Genomic DNA, 20,878 nt, shown 5'->3' with positions numbered 1-20,878 from the left:
ACGGAGCCCGCAACGCTGTCTAACTGCCGTCTCGTCTCTCTGAGACGAGATAGGGACCGCAACAAGATGCGTTGTGGATGCCCTAAGGAATTTTAGATAGAATGAATGGCCATTGTGTATGATATCTTGAAATTTAGGAATATTCTCAATTGACCAACTCATCTTATTTTGTTTCGCTTTTAGACCGCAATTTCCTTTTTGGAAATTTAAACCACATAAAAGTATATATCATAATTCATAGTAATTGCTCTTTCATGTCACTAATACCACATTATCACTAGACCAAATCACACGAAAATACGATATCTTTATTTTTTTGTAGGAGTGAGGAGTATTAGTCATAATTGTCATTTATAAATGGATCTCTATTTTGAAAAGAATCCAATATAGGACGGGGGGTCTATTTTGAGAGAAATGCCTCAACATCACTATCATCGTAAATTGTGTTTGGTATGATTCATAAATTCAAAAATAGCTAGAAAACTTTGCTAGGAACCCGTCTCAAAGTTTGTCTCCATTTTTTTCTGCCACGTCAGTAGGCCTATCCCAGAGCCTATCTCCTTACAATAAGAGCTCATCTCAGAGTTTATCTCAGAGCACATCTCATTTCCACATCATCATTATTTTTATATATTTCACTTGTAATTGTCGATATAAATTAAAGACAACGTGATATACGACAAAAAACAAAATCATTAAAAATAAAATAAAATATCATACATTAAAAAAAATAAAAAAAATACTAAGATAAAGATAGAAAACATAATAAAAAACAACAGAAGTAGAAATCGTGAAATTTAGCACACTCATACACCAGACTCATCCACCTGACACGACCCATTAACCCTCAGCTGCAGATATATTTCCCAGTACTTGAATCTTCTCGCATTGTCATCATAGAAATCGTGAAATTTAGCACACTCATATACCAAGCGTTTCCAATGCTTGCGTAGATCGTCGGGCTGGTGTGTCGGGGCCCCTGCGGGCTTTACTTGTTCGTATCTTTTCGTGATACGCCCCGAGAAACCGCCCTCGCAATTGTTGGGTACAATCGGTTCCTCGGAAATCTCTATCCAACAATGAGCAAGAGCAAGCGTCTCCTCTATGGAGTAGGTACTCATCGTCCACCCAGCTTTAGACTACTCCTTGACTGTCTCCTTCTTCTTCCCCTTCATGTTGGGCACCTTGTTGCTGAAGTTCATATCACCGTGGAGAGAAGTAATAAAATTGAAATTGAGATTGAAAAATGATGAATGTGAATTGAAGGAGAATGAGGTATATATAATGGATTAAAAATTAAATTTTTAATGGGTATTATCTAATGTATAATGGTGTTTTATATAATGACAATCTATCATATCATGTATCTTGCATTAAACATGCTAAAAGGTTTATACAATATACTCTAAAATTTTTCATGTAAGTGGGCGGAAAAATAAAAATTCCCACAACTTTGGATTTTATATATGTATAGATTAGAGAACATGTCATTCTCAGAGCATCCACATCCATATGCTCTTCCGCTAGAGCATGGACGTGGGTCTAGACCCACATTTATTCATTTTTTACTCCATACTCTTCCGCAAGAGCACAACACCCACATCCATGCTCTTCCACAAGAGCATGCTCAAGGGTCCCACCATTCTATTATTCAATTTAAATACATCAATTACCAAAAACATTTCCACAATATTAAAATGCATTAAAAATACCCAAAATACTATTACAAATTACTACCAAATTAAAAATTACATAATTAAATTCATAATAAAAAAAACTTTGAAGTATGAATGAGAGATAATTTGATGTAAAGAATGGATGGCGAATGTGGGTATTTATAGATGATTTTGGGATAATTTTTTTTAAAAAATAAAAAAAATGGTAAAAAAACGGCTATATTTTTGGGAATCCGAAAATATTTTTTTTTCTTTTTTCCGAATTATTTTTGATTTTTTATGAATTTTAAAAAATAATAATAAATTTAACAGAATAAAAACGAGCCAATAGGAGGCGCCACGTAGGCGTGCTCTTCGGCGCGGCGGTGCTCTTGCTATCGAGTAGGGTCGTGTCGTCGGCAAGAGCAGAACGACGAGCAGGGTATGCGTCGTGCCGACGGCACAGCGGGTGCTCTTAACTAAGAGCACCGCTGCAGATGCTCTCATCATCCATAGTGAATAAATTTTTTTTAAAAAAGAAGAGAAATTATAATATAGAAGAAATATTATATGTACAGAAAAATAAAGATTTTTTTTATGAATAGAACTTTAGCAAATGTGATCTCAATTTGTAGAGGATGAAAAAATATGAATTTTGGTGTAATTGTTATATATATTTAATTTAATATATAAAAGATATTTAAATAATAAATAAAATATTTATTGACCAATGAGATTGTAACAAATGGCATAATCTCATTGGTCAATAAAATAAATTTAGAGCATCAGCAATGGTGGATTTCGATGCGGAATTCCCACGGATTTGGCGGAATTCCGTGGCGTACGTCTGCCATTAGGCCACACACGCGCGGATACGGAATTTGCATGAGGACGTCGGAGGTCCGCGCCCTTCCGCGGAATTCCACCCGGAATTCCGTCCTGACGTCCGCCATTGCGTGGACTGTCACGGAATTCTGATTTTTGCATTTAATTTTTTTTATTTTCTATAAATACGTCTCATTGAACTTCATTTCATTCGCACCACTTGTTTTAACGAGTATCTATCTCTCTAAATACATTTCTTTTGAATCATCAATGGAGCACTACGATAGCGATTCTTCTCCCGCCTCGGGCGATTCACCGGCGCCGCATTTTCCCATCGGCAGGAGTACGCAATTTTCCCAGTCGATGTCCCAAATTCCGGGGATGCTGCCCCAATCTCAAATGCCATCGGGCATGATGCCGTGGTACTACAACATGTACCCATAGTGGTATGGGATGATGCCCCAGATGTCGGGGGTGATGCCCCAAATGCCGGGGATGATGCCTCAGGTGCCGGGGATGATGCCCCAATCTCAAATGCCATCGGGCATGATGCATGGATCGTCTGGCGCTCCGGGGGGAGTAGGTCGTCGGTCCCCCAATCGCCGGTGGACAACGTCTATCGGCCCTTTATGGACTTAATGTCGACGGAAAACCCGGTGAGTCCTCATCTCGAGACTCAGTTCACTGGGGTCGACACATTCTCGTTCGAGGAGTTGGGGCTTTCTCCGGTCCGGGAGACTCCGCCGGCGACAGAGAGGAGGGGGAGGCCAGGGCGAGGGAGGGGCAGGGGACGGGGCGTCCCGACATACGCTACTGACGTGGGGGAGGGATCCAGCCGGACCAAGCGGACCATCTGGAGCTCAGACGAGTGCGTCGCGCTAGCGAAGGCGTGGATCAGTGTGGTTGAGAATCCATACGTCGGGGCGAACCAGCACATCGACCGGATGTGGTGGCCCATTAGCCAGAGCTACCTCGAGTTCAAACCAGCGGTGGGGAAGCCCCACAGCTCCGAGCAATGCCGGAAACAGTGGGATCGGTTGAAGAAGACGCTCAGCCGATTTGCCGGCATTTACACAAACAACCTCCGCTCGGCAACCAGTGGCATGTCCGCCGAGGATGTGAAGCTGCTGTCTCACCAGCAGTTCCCCGACTCCGAAAAGGGCTTCGGAGAATTCAATTATTGGGATGTGTATCTCGCGGTGCAGGATTCGCCCAAGTTCAGTGCGGGTGTGGAATCCGGCTGGCCGAAGCGGACGAGGATCAGCGCATCCGGAGATAAGAGCAGCAGTGCTGGTTCCACTGAACTCCCCCCCGCCGATTCAGAGTTCCCCACTCCCACATCCTCCGCCCGCCGCCGTTGCCCGATTAAGCAAAGGGCCGCAGCGCGTTTGTCGAGGGAAAGTCCCCGGTTCCGCCTCCGCCGATTCCCAATCGGCAGTACCCACCCAGAACGAGCCGGATCCCAAGAACCCCTCCTATGCCTGCATCGCCGCACACGACGCCTTGTTACGTGCGATGTAGGAATGACGCTCGGCGACCGACCCCCACTACAAGCGGCAGCTTAGACCCGTCGTCAACAGTATGCGCCGCGAGCTGGGGATCGACGCGCTGACGGATAGCGGCGACGAGGGTGGCGGCGGCGGAAGGGGCGGTGGTGATGGTGAGGGAACCGGCGGCGATGGATCCGAGGAGTGACGAGCCGGTTTTTATTTTAAAAATAATGTACTTTTTTTTAATTAATTTTGTTTTTTTTAATGAAGTATGTTTTTTTTAAAAATAAAGTGTGTTCGTTTTCTCCGTATTCGCGTCGAAATTTTAATTCCCTAAATTTTTTACTTCCAGAAATTGGTTAATTTTTTTTAATGTGGGAATTCTGCAGGGAATTCCGCCATTGTGCAGTGGGAAGTCCTTATGACATGGCAGAGCAGGAAGTCCTTATGACGTGGCAAAGCAGTGAGAAGTCCTTATGACGTGATAGTGGGAATTCCACGGGGAATTCCGCCGCACTGCGGATGCCCTTATAGAGATACCACTTGAGTACAGCACGCCCTGCAGTGTTTATAAGCATCCGTGCCAGGATGCCCCCTCCAAAGTGCCAATGCCAATCCTACACAGTGACGATGGCAGTGGCACGGGAATTCCCCATCTTCTCCCCTCCTCCAAAATGCCAATGCCAACCCCACACAAAAGTTGGACGGATTCCGATCATGATTCTCTGCTCCTTCAAAAGGTAAATCAAATCATTTTACATTTCAATTCTATTTCTCAATTTTCCGATGAATTTGATGTTCAAGCAGACCATGGATGAAGTGAGGGAATTGGTTATGCTATACAAGGAGCAGCAAGAAACCGGCGCCCAAATCCTCCCTCGCCGCCGCCATTAAAGAACTCGACGAAGCTCGAGAATACTGCAAGAAGATGTTGTTGGAGAAGATGACCGTCCTCCAATCAGCCCCCAATTCCGTAATCTCCTGCACCGCTAAAGGAATCGACGGATTGTCCTCCTCCGACGGCGAGCAGAGCATCGCTTCCTCGCAGTGACGGATCCAGACTTTTTCAATTGGGGTGCGACTTTCATGCTAAATTAATACATATATAACAAAAAAATGCGTTTAAAATTATATCTAAAAATAATGTTCAATTTAAAATCACATATTAAAATAAAAATAATATTTTTATTGAAGGGATAATTTCATTTTCAATGTCAAACCAAATACAATATTAATAACAAACAAAATAAATCAATATCTAAAACAGAAAAAATCAAATTTATACAAACACAATAAAATGTAAAATATAAAAGAAGTAGAATAAGTATGTAAAAGGAGTACAATGGTAAAAAAGCATAAGCAATGATAAACATAAAAAAAGTATAGTAAAAGAACTGCAAGGATAAAAAGCGGGTTTTTTCTTCTTTAGTTCTAGAGTACATTAATCATTCCTCGTTTGTACTGCGTTTTTTTTTTGTTCCGGATTTGGGAGAGACGCATGACCCTCATGCGTCTCTTTTTAATGAAACGCATGACTGTCATGCGTCTTTTATAGAGACGCATGAGGGTCATGCGTCTCTCATTTTTTTTTCATTTTATTTTGACGACGCATGAGAATCATGCGTCTTAGAAACAGACGCATGACGCTCATGCGTCTTTTTTTTTTTAAATTTGACTGGAGACGCATGATGCTTATGCGTCTTAGGAAGAGACGCATGAGCGTCATGCGTCTCTATTTCGAATTAAACCAGCGGCGAAGGCAGTAGCTCCTCACTTACGAACGCAGACAGCAAACACTCACGGAGGCGGCGATTTCTTCCTAGATTCGGCGAAAGAAGACGATTTCGACTTGTTTTCCGGTAAGTTTCGTTCAATCATTCTACTTGCCTTCCTTATTTGTTGTTAATTTGCATAGATTATTTAGATTTCCCCTAATGTTTGTAAATTAGGGTTAAAAACGAATAGCTCCAATTTGGTTGATTTTTTTGTTGTTTAGTTAAATGTCTACGATTTTAGTGGCTAAATTCATTCTATTGTATAATATTGGTATGTTTTTTATGATTGTCGTTGTGATTTTGTATGTTTTTTGGTTGTGATTTTGATTGTACTTAGATTAGATGGCGACTTCAAGTTCTACTGGACATTTATTGTATGGACCCGAAGACCCGTCCGTGTTAAATATGCAAAAAAATCACATTTCAAATAAACTGATGAAAGGGGGAACAACCCAAGTATTTAAAGTCCGAAGGACTGAAAGTAAGACTTGGGACGCCGTGATTCACGAGAATGTAAGATATTGGCTTGACGTCTTTGGTTTCAAAGGCGTGATCGATTGTGGGAAGCCAATGAAGGTCGACAATGAGCTGATCACGGCGTTGATTGAGCGTTGGAGGCCGGAGACACACACATTCCATCTACCGATCGGTGAGACGACGATCACCTTGGAAGATGTGCAAGCCATCTGGGGCTTGAGGGCGGATGGCGTCGTTTTCACGGGTCGTGACTATCATGACAACTTTCCAGATTGGACCAGCAAGTGCCGCGATCTGTTGGGATGGATACCAGATTCTTCCACAGAGACAAAGCAAGGCGGTTTGCTGATGACCGCGCTGATCAACCAGACAAGGATGCCTCTGGGTGATGACCTGCCTACTTACGTATACATCCAAAGAGCACGTATCCATGCCCTAATTTTATTAGGAGGTCTCATTCTACCGGATACCACGGGGTGTAAGGTGCCATTTATGTGGTTGAATGGGCTTGGGGATCCGGAAGAGGTGAAGAATATAAGTTGGGGAAGCGCGGCATTGGCCTACCTTTATCATTATCTATGCGAGGCTTCCATGGATAAGAGAAAAGAGTTGGGCGGCCCTATGATCCTCCTGCAGCTATGGGCGTGGGAAAGAATGCCCACATTGAGGCCTGCGTTCATAGGACCAAAGGTGCACGAGCCATATACACCATGTGGCGCCAGGTATATATCGAAATTTTTATTTATTAATGCATATTGGGTGAATTTTTTTCTTACATCAATTTTATGTATAGGTGGAGAGGAACAACGCAGATAGGAAATGCTCCAAGACACTCGGTTGAGCATTACCGTGACCAATTATCTCTGATTAGACCTGGCCAGGTGAATATTCTTTCGGTTTAGACTTCGTTTATGAACTTATTATGAAATTAATTTGGCATTTGCAATGTTGTTTTGTAGTTTATCTGGACGCCGTACGCACCTTTCACACTGCCTGACTACTGCAATGATGTGAATGGATGCTCTTTGTGCGAAACCTACTTGGTATGTTGGGCCTATGTCGAGGCCCATGAGCCTGGAAGAGTACGCCGACAGTTCAATCGGTACCAGGATATACCGCAGTCCGTAGACAGGATGCTAAGGAACGCCGATCATTTGGGCAAAACTGATCGGCGTGGCAAGAAAGGCAACAACTGGGCAAACACGCATCAGTTCTACATTGGGGAGTGGGACATGAGGTTCGAAAGGTTCCAAGCTGCCCAGTATGCCGCATCGATGTCCATGGATATCCCCATGAACCCGGGGTATATGGCGTGGTATAACAGGATTACCGTGACGTACATGACTCAGCCGGGGACATGGGCCACTACTGGGATGAACGAGTCGGCTGCTTCGATGAGACTATTTGTAAGTTTGTTATATTAAAATATATGCTTTCATGTGATATAGATTGTTTAGTACTGATAAGTGTATCATTTTGTGTCTAGGTTGAGGGGTTTCAGCAGGTTTTCCATTTAACTACGGAAGACGAAATGGACCCACGAGTGCGCCAGATTCGGGAAATTGTTAAGAATGTCCTCGAATCTACGAACAACACGGATGTCATGGAGTACCCCGCTTCTCAACATCAGGATGTGGTCATGCCTTATGAACCAGAAGTAGTTCCACGGCGTCGTGGAGTGCCTGGTGTTCGGACTGGGGGACACGGCTACACAAAGCAGTTCAGGATGTCCCAGCCGGTGCCCGATTATGTAGCACCAGAGACGCAGTATCAAGTGCATGACCCACCCCAGTGGTATTCATACCCGGCGCATGAGTCACAGTCACAGTGGGAGCGTCCCCAGTATTCTCCTAGCCAGCCTGAGCCCGATTGGCATCGTCGCCCATATTCACAAAGCCAGGACGCGCCGCAATGGAGTGGGGCCCGAGCCTCGGTCGATTCATTCTTCCAGAATTATCAGGTAGTGCCTCCTGTACAAGCTGAAGAAGAGGATGATGATGAAGGAGTAGAAGAAGATGACAACATTGTCGAGGCACATGAGGAAGAAGACGTTCAGAGCATCGGTATCCAACCTCGACCTGCTGCAGAGGGTTCATCACGAGGCGGGGTTGGGAAGCTCGTGAGCAAAGTGTACAAGAGATTGTCCTCCAGGAAGAATAAGGGTGTTGAACCGTCAAAATATACTCCATCAGCGTATAAGTAGCAATTTTTCAGGTACTTTGTTTATTTAAGTTTTCATATCTATGAATCTTCAATTGGTTACTAATTTCATTAGTATCTCCATTCCAGGAAGTCGGGCAGTGAAGAATGAGGGTGGAATTGTCCCAGGCATGATGGTGGAGTTGCTCGAATTGATGGAACTGATTGTGCATTTGTTGCATATGACATGATATTTGGATATGTATGTTATGGTTTGGTGCTCAAATTCATGTTATTTATGTTCAATTATGTCATGTTTATCTTATATTCTTCATCAAATGGAAATTATTTATATCAATTCCACTGAATAAAATAAAAATGGAGGTATAGTTGAAGTATAATCGCCCGATCGGGCGAATTCTCTGTACTCTGCCTGCTGAAAAGTTAGAGACGCATGAGCATTATGCGTCTCTGTATAAGACGCATGACCCTCATGCGTCTCTGTATAAGACGCATAATGCTCATGCGTCTCTAACTTGTATGCAGGCAGAGTACAGAGAGTTCGCCCAATCGGGCGATTATACTTCAACTATACCTACATTTTTCTTTTATTCAGTGGAATTGATATAAATAATTTCCATTTTTCAATACAACCATTTATTTAGATTGCAAACTCAATCAGTACAAAATATGTCCAAAGTTCAGTTAATACAAAGTCTTCAATTCATTCCAAAGTCTTCAATTTCTAACACGCTTTTTGTCCAACACTGTCTTCACGTACACAAGCCCTGTTACAACAGAAAGAGTACGATTTCTCATAGAACGAAAATATAAAATATACAAACATAAAAAATAAGGTACAAAAATACCTGCGCTGCAAATGTGAATAACCCCTACATAACACGACCGACTGTGCAGTTTCTTCGGTCATGTCCTTCTACGCCGCAATTCCTGCACTTGCGGGGCGCTCTCGGTTCATCTTCCTCGCAGATATCCATTTGATTAGGAATCCTCCTTGTTCTGCCTCGTCCGCGCTTTCGAGGAAGCAACTGCTCAGGGGTGATACGCAATTTCCATCCAGGATTTGCCCAATAGTCTTGGTGTCTTGGTGCTTGAAATGAGACACCATAGTACTGTGCTTCCCATGTAGCTTTGTGGTTGTGTTTATCAATGAGTTCAAAAATAGAGTTACCTCGATCTCTGGCAACGGTGCACGCATGTGAACAAGGGACTCTCCACATCTGCCACTTCCCACAACTGCACTTTGAATCCATAAACTCGACTTCTTGTCTGTTATCGCCCTTTGCCTTTCCATTTTCAACACGTGGACGACTTTGAATTTGGTAATGACCTAATTCTCGGGCGACTACTGAACAGTAATGCATTTGCCCCTTCGCATCATTCGCAACAAGTTTGTCCCTCGCCCAGGGGGTCAACCGACCTTCGGTTTGTTGTATTTCTGTCTTTCTATCTGCCCACCATTCAACTGTTCGCCAAAATGTCAGATCAACCAAAGCTCTTATTGGCAACTCTCTTACACCTCTCAGTACGTTGTTGTAGCTCTCTGACATGTTTGTCGAGGGCACCCCCCATCTCAGTTCATCATCGTAGCAAAGAGACCAGTTCTCTTTTTTGGCTTTGTTGAGCTCGTGTATCGCAATAAGACTTTCCTCCCGTAGTGCACGTCGCCTTCTCACGTACTTGCGTACTTGAGTTGTGACACCCAATGCCCATATCATGCCTTTTGCTTTTCCTCCCTTACCCTTTAGTTTTGTCAAGATATTTTTCCTCACATGGATCAAACAAAATTTGTGGTGACATATCGGCGGCTTTTTCCATTCATCTGAACGCATAGCCTTGAGGATTCCTTTGTGCCTATCCGAAATGATGCATACCTCCCTTTCGTACTTCACCACATGAATTCTGACATGATCCAAAAACCACTCCCAGCTGTCGCCAGTTTCTTCATCAACAATAGCATATGCAATAGGCAGACATTTCTTGTTTGCATCAACACCACAAGCAACAAGCAGCTTACCTTTAAATCTTCCTCGGAGGTGAGTTCCGTCTATTGTCAAAACTGGTTGGCACTCCTGGAAAGCATGTATAGCAGGCCCAAGTGCCCAGAACACGTAATAGAAGACTTTAGTACGGCCCTGGCTCAACAACTCGTTATGCCTCCACTCAACAATGGTGCCTGGATTCCTATACTGCAGTTCAAGCATGTAGCTTGGCAAATCCCTAAATGACTCCTCCCATCCACCAAATACAATCTCTAAAGCCCTCCTCCGTGCATACCATGCCTTCTTATAACTGACTACCACATGAAAAAGTCATGAACAAAATTTCTTACGGCGGCGGCACTAAACTCGGCATTTTTTAGCAACTGATGGCGAATACACAAAGCAATCATTGGTGATGAAAAGTTAGCATGTCCTCTATCATTACGATGACCTTCACAACTATGGCGTCCCCGCCACTTCCTAATCTCCCACATATCATCATGGGCCATGTGTGTAACAGACACTTCCCACCGACATTCATTCGCTTTGTCAGCGTCGGTCTCGCTGATAATAGCTGTCCCATCTTCTGTCCTCCCATTTGGATATTTGCACACGGCATGCCACCTTCTTAATTTACTCTCAACCACCCTAAATTGCCGGTGTTGCCTCAGACTCCACATAGTAATAGCAGTCTTCACATGCAGCTTGCTATCAAATTTTGTTCCACCATTAATCCGATATGGGTGTTCTTCATCCCAGTACATGGTACTGCGTTCATTACCAACTTCAGGTACCTCAGTACGACCACTTAGCAGTTTGCGAAAATATTTCAACCCAGTGTGAACATATTCTGGAAGTGGTTGTTCACCTTGTACGACGGGTTTATACACTACCTCCTCATCACTAGAGTCAGCACCGGAATCATCACTTAAAATATCATCAGACGATGATGACGACAATTCTGGATCTGCAAGGTCTCCTCGTACAACATCAACATCAGCATGTTCTTGTACATTCTCTTGAGTATTCAATCCAACATCTGCAACGTCTGTTTGCTCATTCATACCGCAGTCGATGCTCATAGGTTCAAACCTCGTAGATGAACCAACACCATGATCAACAATTGGTGGGATTAAGGCATTTCCAACAGACGAATACTCAACAAATAGTTCAATATGCCGAGTAGAATTTAGAGCCGCATTGAACATATAAAACACACTTTGATCACTGTCAACCGCAGTACATACATAACTCGTACCGGTACCCAAGAAACAATGCCTCCAAGATATTTCGATGAAGTGTTGGTTGGAATCTATTCTTATCTTAGCACATATCATTCCTACTAATTCAGATAATGAAACACATGAATCCAATACGATGGAAGCTCTCGCACGAGGAGGATCATAACAAATGCCCACATGAGGAAGTTGATATATTCTACCACCCCAATATAAACTCACGAATACTTGCATGATTTCTGCAAAAATAAATATACAAACCAACAACAATTAAAGATAAATTTTTTCAATAAACCCTAAAATAGTAAGTTTACATAAATTTTTCAAAAAACCCTACTAATATGCAAATAAACAACAAATAATGGAGCAGTGTTGAAAGATTGAAGGAAACTTACCGAAATATGACGGGAGTCGCCAAGAAATCGCCAAGGAAATCGCAACCTTTGCTGTCTGCGTGCGTGAATGAGGAGCTACTGCCTTCGCAGCTGGTTTAATTCGAAGTAGAGACGCATGACGCTCATGCGTCTCTCTTTAAGACGCATGAGCATCATGCGTCTCCAGTCAAATTTTAAAAAAAAAAAAAGACGCATGAGCGTCATGCGTCTGTTTCTAAGACGCATGATTCTCATGCGTCGTCAAAATAAAACGGAAAAAAAATGAGAGACGCATGACCCTCATGCGTCTCTATAAAAGACGCATGACAGTCATGCGTTTCATTAAAAAGAGACGCATGAGGGTCATGCGTCTCTCCCAAATCCGGAACAAAAAAAAACGCAGTACAAACGAGGAATGATTAATGTACTCTAGAACTAAAGAAGAAAAAACCCGATAAAAAGCAAAATACTATAAAACGTGGGGAAGAATCGAACCCCTGCCTCCAAGTAGGAAAGAGACATCAGCAACCACTAGACCAATGCATATTTTTAAAGTTGTTATGAACTGGATCCGCCAGTGCTTCCTCGCCCCGCAGAATACCCGCGGAGTTGATCAAAGGCCCGTTGCCGGAAAAGGGGAAGCTGCTGCAGGCGGTGGTGAAAGCAGGGCCGCTGCTTCAGACGCTCCTTCTCGCCGGCCCTCTCCCGCAGTGGCGCAACCCTCCGCCGGTGGTCGACCCCAATCGGATTCCGCCCCCGCCCCCGCATTGGGCGGGCAGAAAACGGGGTCTGCCCGAGCTCTACAACTGCTGAATTGCAAGGGCGTAGATCCATGGTGCTGCGCCAAAAAACGGCGTCGTATTTTGTTTATTTCCTTACAGGTTTTATTTTTCTTACTCTTTTTTGTATTTCTATTTTTATACTCTCATTTAATTGGTCGCCCATTTAAGTGGGTTCTCTCCATAGTTAAAAATTTAAAATTATGAGAGTTATAATTACAATTTTATAATGCTATTCATATTTAATTACTACTATTTACATCACTTGTGTAACAGAGAAACATAAACCAGTTTAACAAAAAATGCATAGGTGTGTTGTATAAAGAAATATACTAGTATAACAAAATACGAAACTGAATTTGATGTTGAATATATATACTATAATTCTATTTGAATTTAATTAGCCAACTAATTAATATCTTTTTAAGTAAAATTTTTTATATTTTTTCTTTAAACATATAATTTAATTTTTTCAATAAAACTTTGGTCAATAGAGGGTAGTGATAAAATGCAAACTCTAAATATTGTACAAACTCTAAACTATGATCTAGATTGTTAGAAAATGTTAACAGATGACAGCAACAAAAAATGTCTAACACCGTGTCAACACAATATTAACCGTTGACACTGTGTTGACATTTTTTGTTGCTGTTATTTTGTCATCTAGTAACATTTTCTAATAATCCAAATCATATTTTGGAGTTTGTACAATATTTAGAGTTTGCATTTGATCACATCCCCGCCAACAGAAATTATATAAGAATTTTGTGAATTTTCTTACATGCAAGAGTTTGTGAGATTTATTACAGAGTATTATTTTAGTATATTTTAAAAAAACTATTTTGAATATAGTATTATAATTATCATTATTTTGCATACATTATTACACTTCCATTTCCCTGTTTCAAAAAATATTGTTAAATGAATAAAATATATTAGTAACAATGAAGAATCAACCATTAACTAAAGAAACCCAATTCAATATGAACTGCACCATGCTGTGATTATGCTCCATTGCAGAGGATCCACTCCCCATCCTGGGATGCAATTTTGCAACAGTTGTGTTTTGCAGAGTCTTTAAGTTTTTTAGATATATATATTGGTCGTTTCTCATATGCTGATTATAACACCGTTTTTAGCTTCCCATTCCACACAAGATAAATTAAAAATTTAGGAATCATTTTTCTTTTAAATTGGGTCCATTAAACTCAAAGGCACAACTGTGTAAGCAAAAAGTATTAAAGTAGTGTCATCATTTCACAAAGGAAATTTATCAGATAAACCAAATTACAAAATATCAGGATGGAGCAAAGCTAGAGCTATTCATACATGAACTGAAATAAACAACCTATACAAATTCTTCACTCAACACGTCTATCAAGTATGCAAGAAGCGTTGAAGACATGTACTTTTTAGTATTTACCGGCGCCCCACCCATCATCGCTGCAGCTCCAAGCCCTCCGAAGAGATCATCCGAACCCTCACACGGTGTCGTTGGTTCAGGTATGGCTGCGAACAAGTCTGCATTATATCAGGATTCAATCTGAGGTGGCTTCGGATGATGACTCGGGTTGCTTTTCTTCAGAAGCTGGGGATTTCTTGTCTGAAGGCTCCCCAGACTGATTGGGTTTCTTGAATTGGATCAGTATCATGGTCATGTTGTCGCAGCCCTCGCCTCCGGCTATAGGTGCCAAGCACCGGTCTAGTACTTTTTCGCACACCAACGAGAGCTTACTCTCCTGCACAACGTAGAGTGAGAAGATAGATATATACAAGAGGATCATAGTAATAACGGATGGATATATTTATCGAATTTCACACTACTACTTCAAAGCCATTTAGCGATTTTCACATGAATTTTTAATTTTATTGCAATTAAAACATCGTTTTATAAGTTTTTGCGATTTTTCGCTGCATTTAAGTTTTCAGGATTATGTAAAGCTTCGCTTCAAAGATTGTTGCCCACAGAATTTAGCAACGCATTTTTTCTTGTACATATAATATGTAAAGCCTTCAAAACGCATCGACTACTAGGACGGGAAGCTATATTTTGAGATAGGAAGGAACAACTATAAAGTAGTACCGGAAAAACTTACATGTCGCAGCTGTTCATGTATAAACTCCACAAGTTGTTGGCTTGACATGCAATCCCTGAGAGGCAGATAGCAGTGGAAACCGAATAATCAGAAAATTATTATATGATGTCCTTTTGTAACTAAATATACAAAAGAATCAAACGTATAGCAATAACACATGCTTTATTACCGAGAACACAATAAGAAAACTTATTTCAACCCTAGGATGAAATCTCAAGAGAAGTTATGCAGGTTAAATAATAAAAGAAGTTCAGGCAACATACCAAATGCCATCACAGGCAACCACAATAAACTCATCCTCGTCTGTAAGTTCAACCTGGTTTAATACATGAACGACCAGATGTTAGTGATGTTAGTAAGTATAGTTCATATGTTTTCTCGTGATATTGCAGCAAATAGAAGAACCTAAAAGTTTCCCAATAAATATCATCACCAAATCTCATGGATATATTTTGCTGCCGGACTTGGAATATTACATTAACTTAGTTTGATATTCCCTAAATATAGATAGCACTGTTTACTATTGGATAGTCATAGGGTGGTGTATCCTTTTTGGCCTTAATATAAACTGTCCGCGGGTGTTATTTCTCATCTTATGGAAGTTCGACTTGTGTAACTTGCTTCCTTCTTATCAAAGCAGAAGATGTCAGGAAAGCCTAAAGAAACAGAAGAATTTATAACTATGCTCTAAATCCATCACAACACAAGATGAAGATACATACGGTATTGACATCCGGGTCGGCAGTAACTATTTGCTTTTCCACCGGTAAAAACTTGTTCTGCTTGAATTCCATATCACCTGCAACAAACACATGGTCTTCCGTAAGAAACCTCAAAAACTACCAGTCTCCAGCTGACTAATTATGTATACATCACAGCAAGAACAGCTCATGACTAAACAGTTCTAGCTAATTCGATCATCGTAATATACAAGGCTATGGATTTAGGCACAAAATTATCCTGAGATTTTCCAGGATCAGCTGTAAAGATGACCGGACTCTCCTAGCTATTAAATTGAAAAAAAAATGACAGAGAAAATCATGCAGCAGCACCTATTGCTCTTGAAAGATTCAAACTGCCATTAACACGCCCTGCATGGATAAATCCCCCTGCTTTTAAAATTCTTTCTCTCTCAGCCTCCAGTTCGGGTTTATGGTCTCTTGACAGGTTGTATGCCTGACAAAATGCCATAACGTTATAATTTAAAACGAAAATATGTTCTGCACGCAGTATATTCTTAACACCACAGCATGAAAAACATAGTACTCCCTCCGTCCCACCATAATCCACTAGTATTCCTTTTAGGGACGTCCCACCCAAAATGAGCCATTTCCTTTTTTTGAAAAATAGTATAACATAATTACTCCTCTTACTTTATTCTCTCTCCTACTTTATTCTATCTCCATTTAAATCTCTAAACATCATTTTTTAAAAATCTCGTGCCCAAAAGAAACGCCTCGCTTATGGCAGGACGGAGGGAGTATTAGTTATATAAGATAAATAAGTAGACCAAGATCATGAAAAAACATGACATGGTTACCTGACCGTTCCTGGAAATCACGCAGCGTGAATCACCTGCATTGGCAACAGCAAGTTGTTTCTCCCCTATGACTGCAACACAAGCAGTACATCCGGAAGTTGGTCCTGAAAAATCAGAGTGTGGTCCCTGTACAAAGCATACATTAAGCCAAAGCCCAAAAGTCCAAGTTACAGTGGAAATGGTTACTCAGTCACCAAGAACAATTTAAGCACCTCCTCAAATGCCCATTCGTCAAATTGGACATTTTTTTCACCACTTCTCGGAGACCATATCAGACCCTCTATCATACCACTAAACTTGTTCATTTTATCTCCCAGGACAGCCAACTCCCTCCAGCCTCTCTGTCCACGCATCATTTCATCCATCCTGCTTTAACAAAAGATATAGTTAGATATTCAGCAGCTTTTAGTGTAAACGAGGTATCTTTCTTTCACGTAATTAAACATAACTCTTCTTGCTGATCTTTTGAAAAGAGAATCAAATTTGGGTAATCGTAAACTACGATACCTTTCATCATGATTTTTCTGATCACCAGTCTTTATCCTAATTAAATATAAGTATGTGTGTGTATGAATTCTGATGAGGATGGTCTGGTAAGACTTTTCCTAATCTAGAAAGTAAATAGACACATGTGCGAGAGGCAAGCCAAGCCGTTCTACATGCTCCCACTTTTATAAGATAGGCATATACCAAAAATTTGGAAGCGATGGCGAAGAAGTAAAGTAAATTTACAGTTTTAAATAACCTGAGGAAAGCTTTCTGAAGAGCTGTTCCGATATCGCCAGCTGAATATGCTTCATGCTTCAGCACTTGATGATGTAGGAACTTAGCACAGAATTTAGCAACCACCTTGCCTGCAAAATCAAGGAATGATAAAGTGAAAAACTCATTTCAAGTTATTATTTGACAAAAGCAAATAAGTTAGGGCGAAAAGATTATATATGTGCAGGATAATCTTAAACATACCCCCATGGCCGTCGTAAACACCAAAGAATGATGTGGAGTTATCCAAATTCAGAAGTGCAGCATGCTAAAAGACAGAGTAACAACATCATATTTCGTGACAACTAGCTTGGTTTTAGTAAATATTACATCTACAAGAACAAGACATGATAGATATCATCAAAATGAAGTTCATCTGCATTAGCTAGGAATAACAAACACGAGTTTAAAACACCATAATAGGACATTCGTCATATAAAATAATACTCCCTCCGTCCCTTGCTAAGAGATGCATTTCTTTTGGGCACCGAATTTAAGAAAATGGGATTTTGTTAGTAAAGTTGAGTGGATAAAGTAAGAGAGGGAATAAAGTAGAGAGGAAAAAGTAAGCGAGAGAATGCCAAAAAAGGAAATGACTCAATTATCTTAAGCCGTCCCAAAAAGGAATATGAGTCACTTAGCAAGGGACAGAGAGAGTACTAATTTACATCACGGCACTGTTTAACAATAAAGCAAATCCAGCATGATCACCTCCAATTAATAACCAAAACTTACTTATCTTTGAAAAATATTTCTGAACATTCTAAGCTAAAAGTTATTCACTGTATTCCTTCATCGCCCCAACTCTCCCATTTTACCTTTTCAAACTCCTATACGTCCTCAGGAATTGATTCATCTTTTCTTCTCCCTTTATGATTTCTTTAGGAGCAGGAAGCAGATGCCTCCTTAACCAAATATTTCTTTTGACAACTTAGCTGCTAGACTAAATGACAGATCGCCAGATGGTTCATCTGGAAATATCAAAGTGTTCCTTTAAAAAAACATGACTAACGAACCAACTTTAAGTTCATTGTACATGTGTTAGACAAAGCACTGTTAGCTCTTAAGGCATTGCTGAGGAAAATTGTTCCTTAGTCAGACTAAAGCAATACTCCCTCCTTCCCAGTTCCCATAAAATAGTACACATTTTGTCATTCTGAGGAGTCCCACAAAATATAGTGCACACTTCTTAACTTCTTCTTTTTAGACCCATTTCCTAATTGTGTTGTTTTGCCCTCGTTTTTGCACACCTGTTTACAAAAATTACAAACATGGCACACCATTATCTGCTATACAAACATAAGAATCAACTAAGTGGGGCCTTTTCTCCATTTACAAAGCATACTGCCTAATTTTTATAAAAATCCATGCCACACCAATGTATGCAGGACTTTCTTGGACAGAGGGAGTACTGTATTAACAATTTAGGAAGTCTATCTCCTTGTGGCATATGTATGAAGCTGAATCAGGAAATTGATTTCAGAACTCAGTTCCAGTCAGCACAATCATACTTTTTAATTAAAAGAAAACAGAAAACATGAATATAGTCAATGAAATCTGCAAAAGCCCCTAACTAGCAGGATTCTGCATTGTCAAAACTAAAAATTCATATTTTTGCAGAGCCGTCCGTGCCTGCATACATGCTATCAAAAGTCAAAACAACTCTCTTGCTTAAAAGAAACAATATTTGTACAATTCATTACTAATTGGTACAGAGATTAGAGTTGACCAACAACTTACAGCATCCTCCATATTAGCACGCCATCCTTGCATGGAGGACAGACCAAACCTAAGTCTATCATTTTCACCATCTTCGGATAATTTCTCTGTTTTAGGACTGCTGAGGTATATTCCCATCTCCAACTGTCACGAACATGCAGTCAATTCAAGCAGCACTTAAAAATATTTCACAACACGGTATGTATATATATGCACGAATGCAGAGAGTAGGAAATCCAAAAGAGTTACCATAATCAATTTCAAAATTTTCTGAGACCAAAAATCACATACAGTTCAACTTTTGGTACTACTAATTTTATCTTCTCAATTTTCAATAGTCACCGGAGCACGAGAGTAGCCTGGAATCCATAATAGCCAGTTCGAGAAACACACACACACATAATGTATGTATATATAGAACAGTTAAGTTTACACTATAAGGGTGTTTACCATGGGTGAAAGACTAGATTTACAGTACATGTGATGTAATAATTTCAAGAAAACTAGTCTATCCAATATCCATCAGATAGTAGTGTTTATATAGAAATGGGCCATCTTTGTTGAGACATATCAAAATAGAAAGTGGGTGAGACAGAGACACCGAGTGAAAATTATTTTCATCTATCTAAACAATAAACCAAATCAAAATTCTTTATAAGTAATCAAAATCACTTCCACCCCCATATCACAAATTTCCCGAGAAAACTTAACAGAATCCAATATATACCAACATAAAAACACATCACAGCTGGGACAATCCATATAATTTAGAATAAAAACCCTCTGCCCTAATAAATCAAGAGATGCACGAATCAGACTAAATAAAAATCAAGAAGAAACAAATAGTACAATATCTCGTGAGCTGGGCAAGATGAGAATCGCAATTAAGTGAAAGGTGGGAACTTTGAAAGGATACTTACTTAGAAGCCCAGCTGAGGAATCGAACGAATTTACGGAATCGTGATAAGGAAATAAAGCGCGATTGGCCTGAAATCTCGACGGTGTCGAAATCAAGTTAAGAAGAAAAGAGAGAAAGCAACGCTTTCCGGATTTTGGATGAGGGATAACAAATGCAGCTAGATTGAATTGATGAGAGAGAGAAACGAGATCGAGAAAGAGAATGATCGAGTGTTGTTGTGACCAAAAAGATTTGGACTTTGTGTTGACTGTAAAAGGTAATTCTAATTCTATGTGCCATACCACTTCGTCATTTCTTTATTTCCCCTGTTTCTTTTTAGGGTAAGTGCAAGAACTTTTTTTTTTCTACGACGCCATTGATGCGAATTTTTGTTCGAAATCTCTCTGTTTGCTGTAAAAATGTTTTCCTCAAATAAAACATAAATTAAATATTTTTTTCTGAAAAATGCTAAAAATTGGGGACTAAATTTAATTCTAAAAAATACTACTATTCTCATTTACAAAGTCGGTCTTCTGTTACATCACAAGTTATAGCAATTGGCTTAGGTTAATTTGGTAGGGTAAGCATGTGAAGAATATTTAAGAATCGAGATTTTTTTTGAGGTTTTTTTTGCCAACAAGGTGTATTTAAAAAAACTTTTCTTCTGGAAATAAGCGTGTGTATAGCTGCCTAAAGTTGTTCAAATTAAAATAGTACTCGTGAGTCATGAGGGTGCACCGTTCACTTGATAATAAACATAATATACTTTTTATTTTAATTTATCCATAGAAAGTAATCTATTCAATTTTAATTAAATGAATTACGAAAATGGTCCCTGAATTATGGATTTATCTCACTCATAGTCCATGGACTTTAAAAATATCACCAGACAATCATGTATTAAGGGTTTATCTCAAAATTGGTTCTTTTGGCCTTTTTCATCCGAAAATGCCCTTTTGGCGTTCTAGACAATTTGATCTTTTTACACTTTTAACTATTTAAATCTGATATTATTTCAGTAATGTACTAAATCTGATATTATTTTAAAATTATCATTCTTCTTTCCTTTTGTAGTCCTTCATTTTGTTTCTTTATTTCAATATTAGAT

The 20,878-nt window shown here is 40.1% G+C and overlaps 2 protein-coding genes and 1 long non-coding RNA gene across 3 annotated transcripts; 1 reads left to right on the top strand and 2 right to left on the bottom strand.

Annotated features, from left to right (window-relative positions):
• Positions 1-7,579: 7,579 nt before the first annotated feature.
• Positions 7,580-8,601, top strand: LOC121789531. Its single transcript, XM_042187973.1, has 3 exons — positions 7,580-7,628; positions 7,709-8,436; positions 8,512-8,601. The coding sequence occupies exons 1-2, from the start codon at positions 7,596-7,598 to the stop codon at positions 8,423-8,425; spliced, it is 750 nt and encodes a 249-aa protein (XP_042043907.1). The 5' UTR covers positions 7,580-7,595; the 3' UTR covers positions 8,426-8,436; positions 8,512-8,601.
• A 2,963-nt stretch (positions 8,602-11,564) lies between these two features.
• On the bottom strand, positions 11,565-12,149 carry LOC121789540. Its single transcript, XR_006048064.1, has 2 exons — positions 11,998-12,149; positions 11,565-11,841 (listed from the first exon to the last, which is right to left on the bottom strand). It is a non-coding gene; the product is annotated as an uncharacterized LOC121789540 (long non-coding RNA).
• Positions 12,150-13,980: 1,831 nt separating this feature from the next.
• On the bottom strand, positions 13,981-20,130 carry LOC121789520 (probable protein phosphatase 2C 21). Its single transcript, XM_042187964.1, has 11 exons — positions 19,793-20,130; positions 18,894-19,016; positions 17,358-17,421; positions 17,137-17,245; positions 16,604-16,757; positions 16,392-16,517; positions 15,904-16,027; positions 15,574-15,650; positions 15,115-15,167; positions 14,852-14,906; positions 13,981-14,494 (listed from the first exon to the last, which is right to left on the bottom strand). Exons 2-11 carry the CDS (start codon positions 19,008-19,010, stop codon positions 14,294-14,296), a joined length of 1,080 nt encoding a protein of 359 aa, XP_042043898.1. The 5' UTR covers positions 19,011-19,016; positions 19,793-20,130; the 3' UTR covers positions 13,981-14,293.
• Between the last annotated feature and the right edge of the window lie 748 nt (positions 20,131-20,878).

Source organism: Salvia splendens, chromosome 2 (assembly GCF_004379255.2).
Source record: "Salvia splendens isolate huo1 chromosome 2, SspV2, whole genome shotgun sequence".
NCBI classification, from domain to species: domain Eukaryota; kingdom Viridiplantae; phylum Streptophyta; class Magnoliopsida; order Lamiales; family Lamiaceae; genus Salvia; species Salvia splendens.
This window is presented reverse-complemented; position numbering and strand designations above follow the sequence as displayed.

Bases quoted from the DNA above. Each gene is read 5' to 3' on its own strand.
- LOC121789520 (XM_042187964.1), bottom strand. From the start codon at position 19,010: ATGGGAATATACCTCAGCAGTCCTAAAACAGAGAAATTATCCGAAGAT. The intron at 16,758-17,136 runs GTTATTTAAAAC...TTGTTAAAGCAG, and splicing joins CTTCAGAAAGCTTTCCTCAG to GATGGATGAAATGATGCGTG. The intron at 16,518-16,603 runs GTGCTTAAATTG...TGCTTTGTACAG, and splicing joins ACGAATGGGCATTTGAGGAG to GGACCACACTCTGATTTTTC.
- LOC121789531 (XM_042187973.1), top strand. From the start codon at position 7,596: ATGAACGAGTCGGCTGCTTCGATGAGACTATTT. The intron at 7,629-7,708 runs GTAAGTTTGTTA...TTTTGTGTCTAG, and splicing joins CTGCTTCGATGAGACTATTT to GTTGAGGGGTTTCAGCAGGT.